The sequence below is a fragment of the Idiotropiscis lumnitzeri genome, chromosome 19 (assembly GCF_059441095.1).
Source record: "Idiotropiscis lumnitzeri isolate Australia: NSW breed Sydney's pygmy pipehorse chromosome 19, RoL_Ilum_1.0, whole genome shotgun sequence".
Classification (NCBI taxonomy): domain Eukaryota; kingdom Metazoa; phylum Chordata; class Actinopteri; order Syngnathiformes; family Syngnathidae; genus Idiotropiscis; species Idiotropiscis lumnitzeri.
The window spans coordinates 13,297,349-13,318,582 of record NC_142409.1 but is presented as its reverse complement, the minus strand read 5'-3'; the positions used below and the strand labels follow the sequence as shown (position 1 = coordinate 13,318,582).

General features: G+C 48.5%; 3 protein-coding genes across 7 annotated transcripts; 2 read left to right on the top strand and 1 right to left on the bottom strand.

Moving 5' to 3' along the window:
• The first annotated feature begins 537 nt into the window (after positions 1-537).
• Positions 538-11,699, top strand: map3k15 (mitogen-activated protein kinase kinase kinase 15). 2 transcript variants are annotated; one of them, XM_088283122.1, is made up of 30 exons: positions 538-850; positions 1,313-1,452; positions 1,587-1,610; positions 1,832-1,912; positions 2,306-2,499; positions 2,821-2,989; positions 3,064-3,170; positions 3,254-3,424; positions 3,507-3,619; positions 3,827-3,986; positions 4,089-4,239; positions 4,311-4,418; positions 4,500-4,549; positions 4,866-4,961; positions 5,033-5,120; positions 5,262-5,395; positions 5,594-5,721; positions 5,973-6,103; positions 6,162-6,267; positions 6,815-6,972; positions 7,056-7,239; positions 7,337-7,511; positions 8,172-8,349; positions 8,605-8,790; positions 9,425-9,530; positions 9,620-9,869; positions 10,624-10,736; positions 11,204-11,310; positions 11,398-11,474; positions 11,562-11,699. In XM_088283122.1, exons 1-30 carry the CDS (start codon positions 538-540, stop codon positions 11,653-11,655), a joined length of 4,092 nt encoding a protein of 1,363 aa, XP_088139248.1. In that variant the 3' UTR covers positions 11,656-11,699. The 2 variants fall into 2 exon arrangements, with proteins under 2 accessions (XP_088139248.1, XP_088139249.1); XM_088283123.1 differs by lacking the exon at positions 1,832-1,912 and having other exon boundaries at positions 10,624-10,766.
• Positions 11,700-13,266: 1,567 nt separating this feature from the next.
• Positions 13,267-16,292, top strand: ccl20b (chemokine (C-C motif) ligand 20b). 4 transcript variants are annotated; one of them, XM_088282687.1, is made up of 5 exons: positions 13,267-13,317; positions 14,850-15,138; positions 15,244-15,346; positions 15,833-15,907; positions 16,000-16,292. In XM_088282687.1, the coding sequence occupies exons 2-5, from the start codon at positions 15,066-15,068 to the stop codon at positions 16,061-16,063; spliced, it is 315 nt and encodes a 104-aa protein (XP_088138813.1). In that variant the 5' UTR covers positions 13,267-13,317; positions 14,850-15,065; the 3' UTR covers positions 16,064-16,292. The 4 variants fall into 4 exon arrangements, with proteins under 4 accessions (XP_088138813.1, XP_088138810.1, XP_088138811.1 ...); XM_088282684.1 differs by having other exon boundaries at positions 13,291-13,660; XM_088282685.1 differs by lacking the exon at positions 13,267-13,317 and adding an exon at positions 14,029-14,396.
• On the bottom strand, positions 14,762-20,036 carry tlr22 (toll-like receptor 22). Its single transcript, XM_088282683.1, has 4 exons — positions 19,742-20,036; positions 17,101-19,671; positions 16,907-17,024; positions 14,762-16,689 (listed from the first exon to the last, which is right to left on the bottom strand). The coding sequence occupies exons 2-4, from the start codon at positions 19,586-19,588 to the stop codon at positions 16,437-16,439; spliced, it is 2,859 nt and encodes a 952-aa protein (XP_088138809.1). The 5' UTR covers positions 19,589-19,671; positions 19,742-20,036; the 3' UTR covers positions 14,762-16,436.
• Positions 20,037-21,234: the final 1,198 nt, after the last annotated feature.

Genomic DNA, 21,234 nt, shown 5'->3' with positions numbered 1-21,234 from the left:
CACCAAGCGGCCACACGATGGCGCCAAAGCCAAACTTGGGGAGTGCGCACGAAATCAAAGAATAACTAAACACCAGCATCGCAAACTCTGCAGGAGCCGATGACAAAAGTTTTGTGTGACCAAGCACACGTCTATTTTAAAACTGCGTGTGTCATTGCGGATGACCTTTCACACACTTCTGAAGGCTCGCAAACAAAAGCGAAGCGTTCTGTGTGTGCTCACAATAAAGCGACTGAAATGCGCGTTTCAGTAGTCATACCACTTCCACGCACGCACCTCCTCTTCTACTGGGGGGGGGGGGGGGGGAGGGGGGGGCGGTGTCTACTTGCAACCGGTCCGGGAGGAAGCGAGCCCCTTGGTGCGAGATAATGGGCCGCTGATGCGACTTAATGAGGCGGAGATGCGCGGGGACAACCTCAGACGCGCGCCTCTCCTCTCCGAGATCGCAGGTGCGCGCCAGGTGAGGCGCAAGACGAGCCGCGGGGGGCGAGAAGCACTCTTGACGGGAAGCCGAGGCGGAGGAGGAGGCCCGGCGACATGGAAGCCGGCCAGAGCGCTCAGGCGGCGGACTGCATGGCGGGCGAGCACTCGGCCGGCATGTGCGTGCTGGAGCGGGACCGGGAGAGGGCCGAGCTGTCCAGCCCCAGCCCGCCGGCCAAGCAGCGCTCCTTGCGGGTGGTGTACGTGCTAAACGACGGGCTGAAGGCGGTGATGGCGAGCAGCCCCGAGTCCGGCGCGCTGCAGTGTCTGCAGCGGGCGTGCGACGCCGAGAGCGCCCTGCTCACCACCGTCACCTTCGGGAGACTCGACTTTGGGGAGACCTCCGTGCTCGACAGCTTCTACGACGCAGGTATCAAAATCTTGTTTGACTGTCGACTCAAGTGCCTGTGAGGTGCGACGTGCAAAAAAGTGCAGCGGAAGAAAAAGTCTGCTTTTCCGAATGATTTCTGTTCCGAGGTGCGAAAGTACTCACTCTGCAGCCTACAAATACTTGTGTTGTGTTGAGAAAAATATTGGGAGTAGGCTTGCAGAGGCTCTAAAATGTATGCAAATAAGTATTAAAGTATAAATGCAGTATTTGTTTTGATACTTTTGATACCACAAGTGGGTAGAATATCCAAAAATGTTCCTCAAGTAAGAGTACAGCTTCTTGAGCAAATTAAAAAGTAGCCTTCCCAAAACGGACTCAAGCAAGTATTCCAAAAAAGAAAACCGTTAAGTATACTCTCGGAGTTCCGTGTGGAGTTTGCGTGATCTTTTTCCTGGAAAAAAATAATCAAATCCCAATTTGAAACATGTCTCGGCCTTGCAGACATTGCGGTGGTGGACATGAGCGACGTGTTCCGCCAGCCGTCCTTGTTCTACCACCTCGGCGTGAGGGAGAGCTTCGACATGGCCAACAACGTCATCTTGTACCACGACACCGACCCCGACACGGCCCAGTCGCTCAAGGTCAACAAACGCACACGCGCACGCGCAGATGGCCTTTTTCTGAACACAAAGTCCCTGCGCTTGTTTTGTTTCAGTTTTTTTGCATGAAGAATGCTCGGCTTTGAAACTCACCCGGGTTTGCTTTGTGCTTTCAGGATATGGTTGCTCAAAAGAACACAGTAAGTGTCTGCATGTGACCGTACACACGCTCACGTGCACACGCGCACAGTGTCTTGGGTTATTTTGAGAGTCATATTTGTGTGAACTTTTTGGCTCCGCCCCAATGGCCACCCACATGTTCTCCTGAAATAGAATCCCACAAAACATTAGCAGCTGTTCTTTCAAGGAAATTATGATTTTTTTTTTTTAACGTGTGAATGGTGTTTGTGTGTTTGCGGAGAAGGCAGTTGGTCTTCCCGGGTTAGGGTTCCCCTGGGTCCAGCTGCCTCCCGAATACCGAGGCTCAGGCCTGCGCAATAAAGTAAGGTGGAGTGGAGCTGCAAAGCATGCTGGGAGATTGTGCTGACTAACAGCGATGGCGGTTCACATTGGCATCGTTGTGCAAAAACGAGCGACTCGCAAAAGCAACGAGGCCGATAACGAGCTTGCGATCTTTAATTACTGTGTCGTGTGTTTCCAAAACGCTCTGCGGAAAGCTTGTCGTCTAATCTCGTTCTTCTAACAGTCTAACACGCGCTTGGTCACGTTAGCACCACTATTGTGCCGTGGCGTGTTTTGACGTCCTAACGGCAGAATAACAACGAAACGCAGATGACTCATCTCTCGTGTTTGGTTTGAGTTGGTTCTGCGGCGGCATGGAATTCACATTTCTCTTCAGAAAGTCTTGACAAATTCCGTCCCTGTCGGCCTCCAGGCATCCAGCGGCAACTACTACTTCATCCCGTACATCGTGACCCCCAACCACGAGTACACGTGCTGCGAGAGCGACGCCCAGCGCAGGGCCAGCGAGTACATGCAGCCCAGCTGGGACAACCTGCTCGGGCCTCTCTGCGTCCCCCTGATGGACCGCTTCACCAGCCTACTCAAGGACATCCACGTCACATCCTGGTTAGAAACCAACTGTGAAAACCAACGTCACGGCTCATTGGGCGAGAGGTTCTTGAATCGGGTTCCTCAGGAGCCGTCGCTCCGGGCTTCACAAAATGATTTACCATATCCTGCCTGTTTTAGACCTCCCCCTACTCCAAACACACCTGATTCAAATAATCAGGATCATTTCAGGCTTCTGCCGGGCTTGATGATGTGCTGATGGTTTGAATGAGGTGTGTTTGGAGTGGGAAGAGATCTAAAACGGGGCGGGAACGACACTAGCTAACTCTTAGATATTTGAGGCTGACAAACACTAAACCGGGTGCATCCTTTCTCCAGTGCCTCCTTTAAGGACACGTTGCTCAATGACATCCGGAAGGCCAGAGAGAAGTATCAAGGCGAGGAGCTGGCCAAGGAGCTCTCCCGCATCAAGCTCCGCATCGACAACACCGAAGTCCTCACGCAGGACATCGTCATGAATCTGCTCTTTTCCTACAGGGACATTCAGGTGGCCTTGCGTTTATAGAAACCGTTGCAAACCATCAGACATGAGTCACGCATCACATTTTTTTGGTTCTCCAGGACTACGATGCCATGGTCAAACTGGTGCAGACCTTGGAGATGCTGCCTACTTGTGACCTGGCAACGCAGCCCATGATCCAGTTCCACTACGCTTTCGCACTAAACAGGTAACACGGAGAAGATATTCACACATATTTTGTGACAGTACAAAATTTTTCAGGTAGTTCATAAAAAGTTTCGATATTTACAGGAGAAACAGTCCTGGTGACAGGGAGCAGGCTCTACGCGTGATGCTGCACGTCCTCCAGTCTTGCGAACACCCCGCTCCCGACATGTTCTGCCTGTGCGGGCGAATCTACAAGGACATTTTCCTGGACTCTGATTGCAAGGACACCAAGAATAGGGACAATGCCATACAGTGGTAAGAATGCACATTTAGACTCAACCATGAGGTGAATCCAAGTGGGATGTCTGTTGAAGTGGAGGCCCAAAAACTGTTGCAGGTACAGGAAGGGGTTTGAGCTGCAGCCTACCCTCTACTCGGGCATTAATCTGGCTGTTCTCCTCATAGTCGCCGGCCAACAGTTTGAGAGTTCCATGGAACTGAGGAAAATTGGTAAGCCCATCTTGAAGTTGGCATCCAACCATCAGCCACCCAGCCCAGGTTTTCACTCGGTAGCATCTAGAGAGTTCAGGTTGTTTTTGATTGCCCACCCCCCACCCCCCACCTACTAACACGTGCCCTTACTTATCATCGCCTGGTAGATTCTCCAGTCAAACACACAAATAGACTCCGAAGTCAAGTTGCTGCTTTATTCTTCAGGTGTTAGGTTGAACAGTCTGCTGGGACGCAAAGGTTCCCTGGAGAAAATGAACAACTACTGGGATGTGGGCCAGTTCTTCACCGTTAGCATGCTGGCTAGCGACATCCCTAAAGCCACCCAAGCTGCCGAGAAGCTCTTTAAGCTGAAACCACCTCTCTGGTAAGATCCGATGCCTTCATAAGAACCAAATCCAAAATTTGATGGTAATGCCTAAAACTGGTAGTCCATCAAAGGTTTATGATTTGGCCTCTCTCTTCATAGGTACCTGCGGTCTGTGGTGCAGAACCTACAACTGATCCAGAGGTTTAAAAAGCAGTTGGTGGAACATTCGCCTCAGCGGGACAGACTCAACTTCTGGATGGACATCATTGTGGAGGCCACGCAGGGAACCACCAACCGACTGCGTTTTCCCGTACGGACCCCAAAAATGCATCCAGTCGGATCCAATACCCCAAAACTGTTCACCAACATCTCCTGTTTCAGGTACTGATTCTGGAGCCCACTAAAGTGTACCAGCCTTCGTATGTGTCAATCAACAACGAGGCCGAAGAGAAGAACGTCTCCATCTGGCACGTGTCCCCTGCTGAAACGGTCTGTGGTGTCTTCCCACAACTCAAACTAAAACCTTCCCCGTTCTCCTTGGTGACCGTCCGTTGTGTTCACATGTTGCAGAAAGGCATACACGAGTGGAATTTCACCGCCATGTCCATCAAAGGTATCAGGTATGTTTGCGAGAACAGTTCAAAGAAGTTAGAAGTCATCGTCAATAATAGCTTGATGCTAACATTTCATGCAAAATGCTCTTGACGGGCTAACGGAAACGAGCATAGATGTCACAGTAATTAAAAATCTGGAAAAAAAATTTCAATTTTCACGCACATTGAGCAGCTGGGGACCTTCAGATTCTATTACAATGCATCCCTTTGTGTATATGTTGTCTTCCCAAAAAAAAAAAACACAGAATATGTTCACTTAAAAAACATCGCTAAAACGTCGGTGCCGCAATATTTTTTATTGTGAATCACTTTTTGCTTCCAGCATCAGCAAGTTTGACGAACGTTGTTGCTTCCTCTACGTCCACGACAACTCAGACGACTTCCAGATTTATTTTTCCACCGAGGAGCAGTGTGCTCGGTAAAGGAGCGCACCTCCATTTTGGGTTTTAGTGAGCTTGCGCATTAACGTGCCGAACCACATCGACTCAGGTTCTGCTCCATGGTGAAGGAGATGATATCGGACGGTACCGGGAACGCCGTGGAGCTGGAGGGCGAAGGCGACGGAGATACCCTGGAGGTGAGTTGCCAAGATTTCCACTGATTGTGCTGGTCATTGCGACCTTGACTTACGGTAGTCCCAACCTACAAGTTTTTGGAGTTATACTTGCAAGTCAAGGTAAGAGCGTACTTGAGTGTGACACACTTTGCACTGCCGCAGTACGAGTACGACACGGATGAGACGGGCGACCGGGTGGTGCTGGGGCGAGGCACTTACGGGGTGGTGTACGCTGGGAGGGATGTGAGCAACCAGGTCCGGATTGCCATCAAGGAGATCCCGGAGAGAGACAGCAGGTGGGTGATTCCCAAGAGTCGTTGTGCCAATTTGTCCGGTGATCTTCTCCGTACAAATATTTCCGACATCTGCTGGATTTGTCGCCCTCAAGTTCCGGTGGACTCATTGAAAAAAGATGAAGGGCATTTCTACAAGAATTTTGAAGCTAATCTGTAAATCGAACTAAAAACTGTTCCTCTTCGTCTTTTTCCAATCAGGTACTCGCAGCCTCTCCACGAAGAGATTGCCCTGCACAAGTACCTCAAGCACAGAAACATCGTCCAGTATTTGGGCTCCGTTTCAGAGAACGGATACATCAAGATCTTCATGGAGCAAGTCCCCGGAGGTGTGTGTGTTTGTGTTGCGGTTGTGTTGTATTGATTGTGCAGGTGTACTGAAGACCAGAGACTGTCACTTGGCAGACTTGTTGTGCTTCAAGGACATTACATTGGTACCTTGACTTAAGAAGAGATTTTTAAGTAGTTTTTTGGGGAGGCAGCAATGGATTACAATTCATTTTGATGTTGAAAACTGAAAAAAAAAACGAGTTCACAGAGCCACTAAAATCCATAAACCATCTTCTGGTCCGTCCTCCAGGGAGCTTGTCGGCATTGCTGCGCTCCAAATGGGGTCCCCTGAAGGAGGCCACCATCATCTTCTACACCCGACAGATCCTGGAGGGCCTGCGCTACTTGCACGAGAACCAGATCGTCCACAGAGACATAAAGGTCTGACAAAGAGAAATGGCTGCTCATCCTTTTTACTAATCGCTCGATTCTTCGTCAGGGCGACAACGTCCTGGTCAACACCTACAGTGGCGTTCTGAAGATTTCAGACTTTGGTACCTCCAAGCGGCTGGCAGGAGTCAACCCCTGCACCGAGACCTTCACGGGTAATTTGTACTTCTGGACGGATGTGAACTTGAGTTCTCTTAATGACGACTTGGGGGACCGATTGATTGGCTTTTTTTTTTATGTAATCAATGAAATTTGGCAGGTTTGTCCACAACACCTTTTGCTCTACGGGGCCTTCAAGTACAACAATTTAAGAGTAGGGAGACATAAAAGTCACGTCCAACGCAGTCCACAAAATGTCCTTGGTTGCTAACTATGGAAACGCTTCGAGGTGGCATGCTGGAGTATGTGCGCACTCACACACCCCGAGTGACATCCGCGGACCATCTGGAACCTTCTGCATCGGTCCGAGCTGTGTGCAATTAGATTAGCTAATCAAGCGGAGGCAGAACACTGTTTATCTTTCATTAGGAGGTGTATCTTTGTGTGTGTGTGTGTGTGTCCTTATCTCCTCCTTCTCACTTTTATTGTCTCGGTCGTCTCTCAACTGTTAACGTCACGATGTAGGGCAAATTCCACATCTGCTCGAGACGAATCAACATTTTTGTATGTTCAAGCTTAACCGAGCAACATCTCTTGGTGCAGGCACTTTGCAGTACATGGCCCCGGAGATCATCGATAAGGGTCCTCGGGGCTACGGAGCCCCGGCCGACATCTGGTCTCTGGGATGTACCATCATAGAAATGGCCACCGGCAAGCCTCCGTTCCACGAGTTGGGCGAGCCACAAGCCGCCATGTTCAAAGTTGGTGACCGGTTTCACCTCGGTCGGCGATATAAGGAGAGCGCATGAGATTTTATGGATGGTTTTACGCCTGCTACACACAGGTGGGCATGTTTAAGATCCACCCGGAGATCCCCGAATCTTTGTCGTTGGAAGCCAAGTCTTTCATCCTGCGCTGCTTCGAGCCCGACCCTCACAAGCGAGCGCTGGCCTCCGACCTCCTGAGGGACACGTTTGTGCGGCACAACACCAAGGGCAAGAAAAGCAAGATCGCCTTCAAGCCGTCAGGTGCAGCGCGGTTTTGAAAGCGGCCCTCTGCGACTCATCTTGACACCCGCTGATGTAAATGAATGAGTGCGTTTTTTTTTCTTCCCGCATTTGTCAGACTACATCCACGTTTCGCTGCCGGTGCAGCTGCAGTGCGAGGCCACCGGGAGCAGCAGCAGCGAACACGGCTCCATGAGTCCCGACTGCGACTCCAAACACGACGTCTTCTTCCAGAAAAAGAAAAGTTCCGGCTCGGAGAACCTGCTCAAGCCGCCCAACTCCAACTACCTGAGGTGCGACCTCCTCCTCAACTCACTTCCGCCGAGTCACTTAGAAGCAAGTTACCCCACAGTCACCAGAAGACTACTTTTGTCTAAATGGAAGTAGTCAACTTAGTTCTGTAGATGCCGCAAAAGTTGAGCACAATATGATTTTTTTAAAACATTTAATGCGTGATTTGTTTGTTTGTTTTTTATTTTCTATTGCAAGTTACGCAACAAACTTCCATCGTCTCGTTTGCAGATTTTCGGCTATCGCGGTCGGATTTTGAACTTGTCCCCGTTTTCGAATGTAAAAGAAAACAAAACCTTCCTAGCTTGGCAAAGAAAATATTGTGCCTGCTCTGAATGTAACAAAGATGTGAATGAACGTGTGTGTGCGTGCGTGCGTGTGTGTGTGTGTGCGTGTGTGTGCGTTTTGGTGGCAGGTGGCCTTATTGTGGTCTCAGAATGCACCACTAGCTTTTACAGCTCTGATATAATGAAGTTGATAACTTTACAAGCTGCTGCTGATGGCTGAGCACACACACACACACACACACACACACTCTCGTATAGACGTGTACGTGTGTTCACTCTGCTGGGCACACACAGTAGCCAGGAGAGGCTTATATTCGCAAAGGTTATATAAAAAAAAAAAATCAAGCTGACCGTGTGTTTGCATGTTTGCGGCAGCGTTCCAGACGAAGGTTCGGTGTCAGAGGACCGCAGCGGCGCCCCCCCCTCGCCCGAGGACAGGGACGGTGGCCTCTTCCTGCTCAAGAAGGACAGCGAGAGGAGAGCCATTTTGTTCAAGGTTCTCAACGAGGACCAGGAGAAGGTCATCTCCAACCTGAAGGAGAACTACATCCAGGTGCGTGTGTGTGCGTGCGTGCGTCCGTGCAAGCGGCATCGTGAACGTCAAAAACTGAGAGTCAAAAGCCAAAACAAATACTCTTCAATTTCAGTTGAGTGAGTGCTTGGCAAGGTGTGGTCGCAGTACCACGCTATCTGCGAGGGCTCCCTCTAGTGGAGGGATGAGCAAGACAGGATGAAAGGATTCAAACTTAATTTTATTTTCAAACAAATGTTTTTGCCTCTGCCGTTTGTCGGTCCGTCCACACTTCAGGGCAGCGAGGAGCTGCAGCTGTCGGTGGAGCACATCAAGCAGATCATCTGCATCCTGCGAGACTTCATCCATTCCCCGGAGCGGCGCGTCATGGCAGCCACCATCTCCAAGCTCAAGCTGGACCTGGACTTTGACTCCACCTCCATCAACCAGATCCAGTTGGTCCTCTTCGGCTTCCAGGACTCGGTGAGTCCGCCGTTATTTTCATTTAACTTGGATTTGAGAGCTTAATTTGGAATAAAGTAGTGCTTTGGTGCCATTTTGTGGCATCATGTCACGATGCAACAATGTTGCGGTGAGTTGAGCAACTGCAGTTTGACAAACATGAATGCATTGCTGCCATGAAGTGGAATGGCTAGATTGAGACAAAAGTAGAGTTTTGGTATCGTCTCAGCACCAACAAATTATGATGAAGTGAAGTGAGCTGAGGAGCTTCATTTACATAAAAGCTCGACTTTGCTCTTGCTCTTTGCTGTCAGACTGATACCAGTATGAGTATTCCGTACTTTCCATATTGGAGACGAATTCCGTCTTTATGACGCATATGACGGACGATTGGCCGATGTGTCAGACTGAGCAGTATCGCGACTGCCAAGGAGGACCTACTCGATGTCAGATTTTTTTTTGTCACCTGACTGTATCGGCGGCCTCCTCGAGTACCCGATAACGTAACTCTTTCGCCGCCAGCCCTCCCGGGCAACATGGCGATTTGACATCTATATCAGTCAATGGCAGTCAATTCAAAAAGAACCGACACCGATACCTGGCATCGAGACTCGCCCAAAGTGTTCTTGAAACGGCCGTCAATTGCTTGCGTCAGGTGAACAAAGTCCTGAGGAATCATCACATCAAACCTCACTGGATGTTCGCCATGGACAACATCATCCGCAGGGCCGTGCAGGCCGCCATCACCATCCTCATTCCAGGTGGGATCGGCTCCTTTGACGCCCGCCGGACACGTGGCCAATTCCGGTTCTGACGGATAGAAAGGAATGATTTTCTTTTGCGTCGGCAGAGCTGCAGACGCATTTTGGCCCGGCGTCGGAGTGCGAGGGCGCCGAGAAGGAGGACGAGGTGGACGAGGAGGAGGCCGACTTCAGTCCCGTCTTGGCGCCGGCCGCCGCCGCCGAGCCCGGGACCCCCGCCGACCCGGCGCTGCACTCGGCCGGCGCCGCGCTGCACCCGGCTCACGCCCACGAGCACCAACGCTCGCATCACCACCAGATGGGGGCGCAGCTGGGCCGCCTCAAGCAGGAGACCAGCAGGTACAAAAAAAAGAATTTGGGACATACACGGCAAGTGAGGGGACGGAACTTTTTGGGAATGTTTGGGGTATTTTTTTTTGACAATCTCATATAATCCAACTAATAATATAATTGCGCCTTCTTTGAAAATAAGCAGCATTTTAATTCCCATGACCTATTTTTAGATTTTTGTTTTGGATTTCCCTGCATTCATTTTTTTGTGGGGGTGGTCGGAGATTGCTTTCTAGACTTCGCTTCCCGCTCGTGTGAATTTCGTTTGTTGACGTGACGCAGGCGAGGGTGTGTCACTTTCACCACTTGAGTTGCGTCAGAGGAACAACACGATGATAAAATCCTACATGGATATTTCAAAACTCGCAACGCGCCCACACACGCACGCGCATGCTCACAAGATGTTATTTTAATTTTGTAACAACTTGTAACGTGTACAAGTCATCAGAACAGGAAATAAACAGTCCAAATGGATTTTTTTTTTACTTGATCACACAACAGTTTGTCTTGTCTTCAATTTTTCTTGATACAAGTTCTGCACTTTGTGTCTGCGACTTTTTTTTTTTTGCCCTTTTTGTAAAGTCAAGCAGGATTTTTTTTGCCACCTCTGCACATCCACACGTGCACGCCGGCACACACCCACACGCACTGCTGCGGCTGATATGACGAATGATGTCATCATCGAACGAGATCGAAAAAAGCCTTCACGACACTCCGTGACCCGAATGATTTTTGCGCTCTGCTGCCCCCCCTCGGGTGTCAGGCTTCTGGAGGAACTGCTGCACAAGGAACGAGAGTACCAGCAGGTCCTCAAGGCCACGCTGCAGCAACGTACGCAAGACCTGGACCTGGTTCGAGTCCGTCACAGACCACCAGGTAACCAAAGAATTACACTTGTGTTTATTGGTATTTGAAACAAATCTGCCCCCACTAGCTTAATGCCAACATGTAGTGGAAAACGCCGTTGAAGTGCTCTGACCCTTTTGAATACAAACAACAACACTCGCAGGCATACATTCTTTATCCTCTGTGCAAAAGCAACTCATATTACTGCAGAAGTTTGTTGTGTATTAAAAAAAAAAGTGTGATAAAGCAAAAAGTGACGTATTTTTCCGTATTTTTGGAGTGGCCAGCAGTCCTTCATTCCCTTGAAATAGTTTATCAAATGTTATTATCTTAACCTCAAATGGTGTCTTTGCATTTTTGCTAATCTAGAGATGCTCGTAAATGTGCGCCAGTTGCTAAAAAACAATCGAGGGACCGCAAATGGCCCCCAGGCTGTATTTTGGTAACCTTTTCTCTCATTAAATACCTCTTGACGCCCATTTGTGTGTTTACTGCAGACATTTCACCTCCGTCCGTCTTCCACATTCCGGCGGAGCACGAGCCGGACAAGCAGCTCGCCGATTGGCTGAAGGAGCAGGGGGCGGACCCGGACGCTATGGATAAGGTTGACGACACTCCCGTCGCTAATAGTGAGGAAATGTTGCAAACTCCTCAAATTGACAAATGTCAACGTTGCCGTCCGTCTGTGTAGTTTGCGCTGGAAGAATACACGCTGACCGACGTCCTGAATGATGTCACCAAAGACGATTTACGCTGTCTCCGCCTCAGGTATGACCAATTTGCACCCCCCCAACCCCCGAAAAGCTTTTTTGGACTCCTCCCCTAAGCTCCGCCTTCTTCTTCGCGCATCCTCAGGGGAGGCGTCCTGTGCCGAATTTGGCGGGCCATCCAGCGGCACCGAGAGCGAGCGAGGCCGAGGGGAGACGAGCGTTCGGAGGACGAAGCGTGACGCTTGCCAATGTCAAATTGCCAAAGTGCCATTTTTTGTTTCCGCTCAACTTGACCAAAGCGCTTTAGCGCAGGCGCAACTTTCTGTGTTGTGTGCATTCATCAAAATGCCAAAATGTGTCGCATTAAAAAGCATGCCACTGCGTTTTAATTTATCAAAATGTTTTCAACCCAAGACCAAGCGTGCTGCCATTTTGTCTTTACTTGAGGATGATGTCATCGCTCAGCTTTGATAATTCCGCATTTTTTTTCCCCCGTTCTCTTTTTTTGTGTGCTTCTGTTGTTAAATGTTTGCTTTGCAATAAACCTAAAAAAGATGCGTGACGTGCACCCGGCTTCCCTTTTTGGGTGTCTCTGTCAGAGGTGCCCAAAGGACAGATACGATATACACGGGCTGCAAGTGAAACTCCTCCCCCTCACTTCAACATAATTCCTTGGGCCTAAATCAAAATTTGAACCATTTGAAATATTTTAGCCTTGGCCACAGCACCAAAATTGAGTGACACCTATTTTGATAAAGGCAGAAATGCAAAGTTTAGATGTCGCCTTTCAAAAGTACGTCATAAAAGGATTCATAAAATAAAAAAAAAAAGAAAAACAGAAAAAGTAAAATCGACTTCAAGTATTTGTTCTTTGTCACCTCCCACTAGCGGACTTTGTTGTCCTTTACGGCGACGCATTTCCGTCAGGTGCGCATTCTATAACGGCGGTGTGAGTGATTTAGATAAACGAGGTGGCTTTTTTTTTTTTTAATCTGTGTGCCTCGGCGACGGAACAAAACGTTACATTTTCCTCCAATGAATCAAGCGGGAGATGAAAGGCCGAATGAAATCTCCGTGACGTGCACGGAATTCAGTTCATGTATACGATCGGGACGTACTTTGGCAAACAAAAGTTCTTGCCATCAATCATTGGCAGGTGAAGCACTCGAGAGAGAGTCAAAGTTGCTGCGTGTGCACTTTGTGGGCTGGTGTGGACGAGCAAACATTCACACTCGCACTCTTATGGCTTTAAAAAAAAAAAAATCCAACTTGGATTTGTGGAAATGTCTCCATTTGAAAATCTTTTTGAATCTACGCCGATTACGCAATAGCAAAACATGTCATCATGTCAAGTGATGTGAACGTTCATGTCTGATCCAGATCGCACGCATGTAAACGGTCATCCAAGTGGTTTTGGTCGCACTTGTTTTGCTCGCGGAGAACTGGATTCTAGTTTGTGATCCGGTCTAGTAGAACAGCTGAACTTTATTTGGGCTTAATCGGAGGCAGTGAGTTGGAATGTGATTGACTAAATTGGAATTGAATTGATTTATTTGAGTTTGTGTGACAAAAATCTGCAATTTGACCAAACAGGGGTGTGTAGACTTTTTCTATCTTCTATGATAGACGTCAGAGCCCAACTGTGATGTTTGCGTCTTTTGGACATTCAGTTTCTTTTTTTGTCTTGTGTTCCTTCGTGTGTGTCTGTCATTAAGTTGATTGCGTCCACCTGTGTTTGCCGTTCCACTCCGTCGTGTTAGCCAATCAGCTCCCGCCTCCCCTTTGGGTCTCGTCCAGGTGTTCCTCGTCGTCTCGTCAATTTGTTTCTAGTTAGGTCCTTGTTTCCTTTCACGCCTTGTCGCGTTTATCGTCTAGCGGCACGTCCGAGTCTTCTTCGAAATGTTTGTTTGGACTTTTTGTGTTCTGGAAACCCGACATTTAATTTGAGTTGACATGCGAACCACGAGGCGCCGGAATTCTCCAATTTTTGTCGTTCCTTTGCAAGTGTTTCATGAGTGACTCAGAATGGCGTCCTCTCCTTTGATCACGTCAAACAAATCTCAAATATTAACCAAGACGCGGTTGAGTTGAAGACGAGTTCACTTGAGATGTTGACAAGTTGGAACTGGAGCTGCACGGGACGCCTCCGATTTTCCGCGCGTCATCGTCGCGTCGCTTCCACTGAACCAAGTCCAGAGCAATCGAAAGATACCGCCAAGAAAAGTCAAGGCCAAACGCACACAAGTAGACCAGAAAGCACTTCACACACACACACAAAAGGATGCTTAGGATCTACAAAAAGAGATTTTTGTTTTTCTCCACTAAATGCAACTTCAGAATGAAATCAGTACTAGACCAAAATAATCATGACACAGTAGGATTAAATTTACATTAGAGATGTTTCATTTTCTTTTTTTTTTTGTCCTGCATTTTCATAAAACATCCAAACAAAGAATATCACAAATTCATTGAGAGAGGGGGGGGATCTTGAGCCATCGAGAAATGTTGAAAGTGGATCATGACAGGTGATAAGCTGCAGAAGATGAAGTTTACGATGGAATTTAATGACGTCATGGAAACAAAACAAGGAAACGGTCGGCCCTCGTCAGCAGTGTGCTTGCCGCTCCAACGTGTTAATGAATTACTATTCATAACTCCGCCTTCTTTATTTTTGTTTTGTTTTGTTTTAGGACGCTGACGCTGACGCCTCCGGTTTAAAATAGATTTCAATGATGGTGATATAATGATCACGCCGCAGGTGGAGTGACGTCACGCCACCTTACCATGCCAGTCGAAACGAGACTGTTGCAATTACAAAACAAAAAAAAGGTTGTTCCACTGAGGTTGCTGAAATAATTAATTAAGCTGCCTTAAGAAATTCCAGCAGTGAATGCAAAAAAATGCCAACCTAAACCACATCACCGTTTGACAGACAAAAATGCGTCCTTGGTGTGACACGAGTCATGAGAAAACTGCTCAGGTAAGGGGGAAGCTAAGATTGGAACTGCGAACCACAGAAATGTGAGGCGCTCACGCTTCCCACGAGGCCACCATGCTGACCCGACCGTTAAAAATAGAACATCAAAACGATAACGAGTCAAGTCGTTTAGCTCCATGTGTCCTAACCGGCTGCCGTCAGGATTTTGGCCTCTTTTACTGCCGCTTATATTTTCGAATGTCATCCTGAAAGTGACATTTTTCCATCTCGAGGTTTCTTCCTTTCAAAGACATTTTTTTGTCCTCGCTGGTTGAGTTGAGGTTTAGACTCAAAAATGTCTTCATTCTTGGTGATCTTGAGGCACTTTTGTGACTTGACTTGACGTATGAGATCCGAATGAAAAGGTGTCCTGAAAATGCTGGTTGTCCAAATGGTATAACTTCAGGCGCATTCCACATTGTTTATCTTTAGGAGCTTTTTTTTTTTTTTTTGCAGGGAAAAAATGCAAGCTGACACCCGCCCACCTAGTGCCGATGATCATTGCTCCCGGGCTGGCTGCGCATGCCATTGCACAAGCGCCAAGAGCATCACCCCACCCCCGGAGTGGGAAAGCCCAACAAAGCGAGCAAGCCTACATAAACGCACGAGACGGCCCCGTCCTCTGTCACAACTGCACCGAACGCCCTCAACGACACCTGCAAGATCAGAAGCATGGAAGGCCGCACCGTTTATCTCCTCAACGCACTCCTCATCCTCACTAGCCTCACAAGCAGCACACACTCAGGTGAGCTTTCTTAAATCAAGCAAAGCGTGACGAATTAAAATGTGTGCATTTCTACCAAAAAAAGTGAATGCAAAATCATTTGAAGCGGCTTGTGTGTTTTTGCAGCCAGCTGCTGTTTGAGGTACATCAAGCGACAGTTGCGATGCCAACAGGTGTCAGGCTACACCTACCAGTCCATGGGCAAGTCATGTGACATCAACGCTATCATGTGAGTACAATTCATAGCACAAACCATGCAGACGTGGACCTTTACAAAGAGAATAATGCAGACTTTTAATTGGGAATATATTAGATTTTTTTCGCATGTTATTAGCATGTAACAAAATGTATAAAGAGTATTCTACAACAGTACATCTTGTCTTGTCAGAAGTTTTGTTGGAAGGAATAAAAAGGAGAAAAGAAACGACAGGTGTAAAGAGTATGCAGCTTTTAAAATGAATGAAGACATAATTATTTTATGAACTTGAAATGTGCTTTCAGTTAGTTTTCGTTTATTAAAAAAAATAATAATAAAGCATTTTTTAGTTTTTATTTGATTTCGTAAATGATTTTTTTTTTTTTAGTTATTCCGTTGGTTTTGGTTCACTAACAAAAGCTTGGTGAAGAGAGCCCCCTGCTGACCATGGCGGAGAATTGCATTGCAAAAAAGCTGACATTCCTCCGGTGTGCTCATTCTCACATTTGTTTTTTCCAGCTTTCACCTCCCAGGAAGGTTTTTGTGCGCCAAGCCCACTGCGAGTTGGACCCAACGAGTGATGAGCTGCGTCGAGTGAGTATGACGTCACCACACGGCTGTGCGCTTGTCGTGTCGTCATTTGCGTGTCTAATCAATGTTGTTTTTTGTTTTTTTTGTGTGTGTAGCGAGCGCAGGAGGAAGAGCGCAGAGGCCTCCCAGCAAGCTGCCAACAGCACAGCAGCAGCATGAAAATCACTTTCTGTTCTGCACTCAGCATTCTGATGTTGATTTCGAATGCAACACAAATTTCATTTAAGCTCTGTTTTGTAAACAGCCAAGAGTTGTATTGTGAATATGCATAAACAAACTTTGGGTAGTTCTCACATTTTCCTGTTTTGTGCTGGACAGTCAACGTCTGTGAGTTCTCAAATGTCTTTCATGCTTATTTATTAATTAAAACGTTTTGCTTTGTAACTTGCCACGTCTTCAGTCACTGCAATGACATGACAGAATCGCGCGGGTCGAATGACGTCACGAGATTCCCAGGTGGGATTAGTGTTGTACTTTGCTTCCACATTGGGTTCAAGAATGTGAGCTTACTGGAAAACTTTGTGAACACTCCTCATCGTGTTCTTGGGCAGCTGTCGTGCACGGTCAGGAGTAACAGCTCCCCGCCGGCGTCGTCTGTGGACTTCAGAGCCTGCCGGAGTTTTTCCCAGAAGAGGTTGGTGCACTGGGCCGCCCGAGGCCAGCTCAGGAAGCTCCGCTTCTTCACCAGCTTCCTCATGCGGTAGTAAGGCGACAGCTCCCAGATGGGAATGTCCTCCAGGAAGATGAGGATGAGAACATCTTTGTGTTCATCAAACAGGCGGAAGCTGTCAGGACAGAGTTATGCGACGTGAAAATCTTTCCCGTGTCGTGGTTATTTGCAGGGGTGGCAAAAGTATTCACACTCTGTGCTTAAGTAGAAGTAAAAAAAGTGAATCTGGCTTCCGAATAGAGTGACTGTAGCGACTCCTAGTGGCGAGAGTGGTTACACATGGACTGTTAAGTGTGTCGAAAAGAATCATCAATAAAAGGTCCAATTATTACCCGGCCACCTGAAACTCTCTGGAGCACCAATCACTCTCCAGGTACTTGCGACTGATGACGCAGATGGTTTTTCTGCTGGCATAGATGGCGTCTGTGATGTTTTCCATAATGGGCTTCCCTGTAGGGGCGGGGAACAAAATGAGCGCAACAGCGACTCCCCGTGGAGCAAAGGTGATACTACAACGTGATCCTACCTGGCTCAAAGTCTCGGTGGTGCAGGCACAACCTCCAGCCCTGCTCGTCCTCGAGTTTAGGCAGCAGCTCCCTGAAGACCCAGTCCTCGTCGTGGCCGTTGAAAGACACAAAGGCGTCATAGAGACACTCGGGCCGCCTGTCCCTGTATTTCCTCTCATAAAGTAGCGCCAGGAAGAGGTGATAGGCGTAGGCCAGCTGCCATCGCAGGAAGTGGAAGGTGAAGGCCGCCAGCTGAATCAGGAGGATGGCGCACGTTGTGGAGAGAAAGTAGATGAACCCCACGTCTACGGAGCAGGACCGGATGTCAAGGTCCAACAGTTTCAAGCCTTTAAGGTTCTGCGGGTAGTTGCAGACAAAGTTCGAGGCGTCATATACTTGAGTTTGGCTTTGGTTCAACCAATGGCGGAACCAGGCGTTGTCGCAGTCGCATAAGAAACTGTTCCCTTGAAGATCCAAATAGTCCAGGGAAGGAAGGGAGGCCATTTGTTCCTCGGTTATGACCGGATACTGGTTCCGGCGTGCTTGGAGGAACTCCAGCTTGGTAAGGTTGGCCTCCTTCAGGAAATCTAGCGAGCGGAGGGAGGTTCTTGAAATGTAGAGGCTGCGCAGGTCCCGGATGGGATCAAACAAGCTCGGAGAGATCTCCGTGAGGTCATTTGAGCTGATGTCGAGCTTCTGAAGAGACGGCGTGTGTTTGAACGTGTCTCGGTGCAAAGAGGCAAGTAGGACGTTCCTCGTGTCGAAAATGAGAAGGTTGGTCAAACCTTGCAGAAAGTTGCGAGGTAGCTGGGACCGGCCTCTGCTGTGTTGTCCCGCCATGGCCAGAGTCTCGAGGCGAGAAAGCCGAGAGAACGGGGCCGCGAGCATTGCTGAACTGTTTCGAAACTTGATGCGATTGTCCAATAAACTCAACCTCCTTAAGTTAATGAGATGGTTGAACACAGCGGCCGTTATCTCGGTCTCTTCGATCTGGTTGGATTGCAGCAGAATGTCGGTGAGCATCGTCAGGCCCATGAACGCGCCGCTTTCAAGCTTTTGCAGTTGGTTCCCCTGCATTGATAAGTTCTGGAGAGACCGCAAACCCGCAAACGCACCCTTCTCGATCGTCGTGATTTGATTGTTATCCAGTTTCAGCTGTCTCAGATTTGGCAAGTATCTTTTAAACGCGCTGTTGAGTTGAGTGAGTCGGTTTGTCTGTAATTTGAGGACCTGAAGGTTGGCCAGATCTTTGAAGACGCACAGCTTGATGCTCGATATGGAGTTCTTATAAAGGCCGAGTATTCGGAGTTTGCCCAGATCCGCAAAGTCTTCACAGGTGAGGGAGCTGATGTTGTTGAAGCTCAGGTCCAGTTCGAGAAGTCTGGTCAGATTCCGAACGGCGGGCGGGACCGAGGAGAGGCTGTTCTGGCTGAGGGTCAAACTCTTCAAACCTTGAAGCGCTCGGAAGGCGTCGTCGGAAATGTATTTCATTCGATTGTCCGCCAAATCCAACTCGGTGACGGAGGGGCACCGCCGAAGAAGACGGGAATCAACCTTCCGAAGATTGTTGCGTCGGAGTTGCAGCCGAGCCAGTGTCGAGATGGCGCAGGACATGTTGAGCAGTTCTCGCAGGTCGCATTTCATGGCGTTCATCCGCAGCGTGCTCAGCGAGTAGTTAACGCTCCGAAAAAGCGCTCTGGCGTCCTTCCGTTCCAAATGAACGCCGCCGATATCGAGTGTGCTCAGCCGGCTAAGTCCCGCCGGTTCACTCATCTCCCATGACAACTTCCGCTTTCTCGGAGAACCGCCGATGTTCAACCAAGTGAGGTTTTGGAAAACGTCTGCGCCAAGCGCAAAGACATCGATGTGATTCTGAGACAGATCGAGGTACGCAAAGCTCACCGAGCGGTTGGTCAGTTCCCACCACCGGAAAACGGTCACCTCGATTTTTTTGAGGAACAGATACTGCAGATTTGGTAGATGTCGTATGGCGTCGTGAACCTTGGTCAAGTGTCGCAGTTTGTTGAAGGACAGGTCCAAGACTCTCAAATTAGTCAGGGGCTTAAAGGAGGAAGGGGCCACGCTTGTTACGCCGTTGCTCGTTAGTCGTAGCTCCGTCAGGTTGCTCAAACCCTCGAAAAAATCCCCCAGTTGTGCCAGACGGTTATTATTCAGATTTAACTTTCGGAGTGAGCGCAAGCTAGCAAAGGCGCCTTTTTCGATCTGTGAAATGTTGTTGCGCTTCAGGTCCAACTCCATCAGGAGCGCGTGATTCAGGAAATCGCCCGCTCGGATCTTGGAGATTTGGTTCGCACCCAAGTCGAAGGTTTTGACGGATGCCGGGATGTCCCGAGGGACGGCTCGTAATTTGCCCCAACAAATGACGTTGTTGTTGCTTATCCGACAGTCCTTCATGACGTAGCCGACGCAAAAGTTGGTGGTGAGAGCGAAAACGAACGAGAAGCCAAGCCACGAGGAGGCGCCATTGCCGAAGCCATCGTCATCCATCACGGAAGAAGCTCGTCTTAATCTTTGCGCCAAACATTCAAATTTAGTCCGACCAGGCAGCGGGATTCATTTCAAAAGTAAATCTGCGAATCAAAGAAGGAAAAAAGGCATAAAGGCGAGAAGGAAAACATCGTGAAGGTTCTTCGTACTTACCGAGAAGCTGACGAGGAGTTTTTAGCATCCGCGACTTGACTTTCTGACTGAAAGGGTCGTCAAAGTTTGGTTTTCCTGTGCTGGATTCCGTCTCGCTGTGGAACGAGTGAGGAAGTGAGAGTGTGCGGCCGGGACGTTTCTTCACTCGGGAATGGATCGCATGGACTAAGAAGCGAGAGCGCTCAGGTTTACTTTCACTTTTCACGACAAGAGGCGGGCCGTCCTGCGAGGGGACGTCTGTCCAACGGCAACGCAAACGGGATTGTCTTCTTTTCTTGACATCCAAGTTCAGTTTAAAAAGTCAATCATTTTCATGAGTAGAATTTACAACGACGGGAAATACACAATTTCACCAGCTCAAGAGACCGTGAAAAAAAATAAAACAACAGAAATGACATTTTTATATGTCATAGGGATTTCATTTAAATCAAATTTAAATACAGTTCGCCATCCAGACAAGAGCCTCCATTCAGGTGAAAATGTACAGTGTTGCAAGTTCGGTACTTTTTTGTGTTAGTCAATCCTGAAAATATACAGAGGAAGTTGTTCTCTGCAATCTGCGTTTCCATAGAAACTGCAAACAAAACAGGAACTGCAAACGTTTTTACTCACGTCCAGCTCGAGCGTTGCTTCGAGTCCAAGTGTGGGGGAAAAAAAGCTCGCAAGTTCATAAAACGATTTCACTTTAAGCATCAAAGGATCGAGTCTTTTATGCGACATTTGGCAAGGAAGGAGGAAAAAGGAGAAGCGTGACTACACACAGTCACGTGTCGTAAACGCAAGCCCTTGAAAATCACCAAGACTTTTTTAAACTCCACCAAATCGCCTGAAGAGGAGAGTGAAGGGGAACCCCCCCCCCTCAAAATGTTTTTATTTTTATCGTGGCTGGAGGGTCAAGGCCGGAACGGTACCAAGATCGCGGCCGGAGGGCGGGGGTCTGATCGGCAAAAAAGGGTCAGTGCCCAGCTCTGGAAATTGACTTTGCCGTTCCAATACATTTGGTGGCGGCTTTCGGTGAATTTGTGGCAAGCAAGACATAAATGGGCGGGGTCGAAGTCCATGGGGCACCACGCCCCTTCACATATTTATTTGCACGCAAGTGCTTTGGCGCCATCTGTGGCATATTGGTGTCAAGGAACTGCTGACAGCTGAGAAGCTTCCTTTAGACCAAAGTAGTGCTTTGTCACCATCTTATTATGACCCGTTTTTGGTGGGGGGAGCAAATGAGGGGGGGGGGGGGCTTTGTCCCAAACTGCATTTGCAGTTATCAATCATTATGCGGTGTACACAAGCATAAAAGGGAACTTTAAAAAAAAGGATCTCGATGGGAGTTCCCACCGGAAGGAGTGGGAGGGGGTGAGGGGCGAGTTTTCGCCACTGAAGCGACTCGCCTCTGCAGCCTGCAGAGAGGCAATAGACGAGGAGGTCATCTGAGGATTCATTATGGTTCCCACACAAGCCAGCTGAAAGGGGAAAAAAAGGAAAAGTGGTGT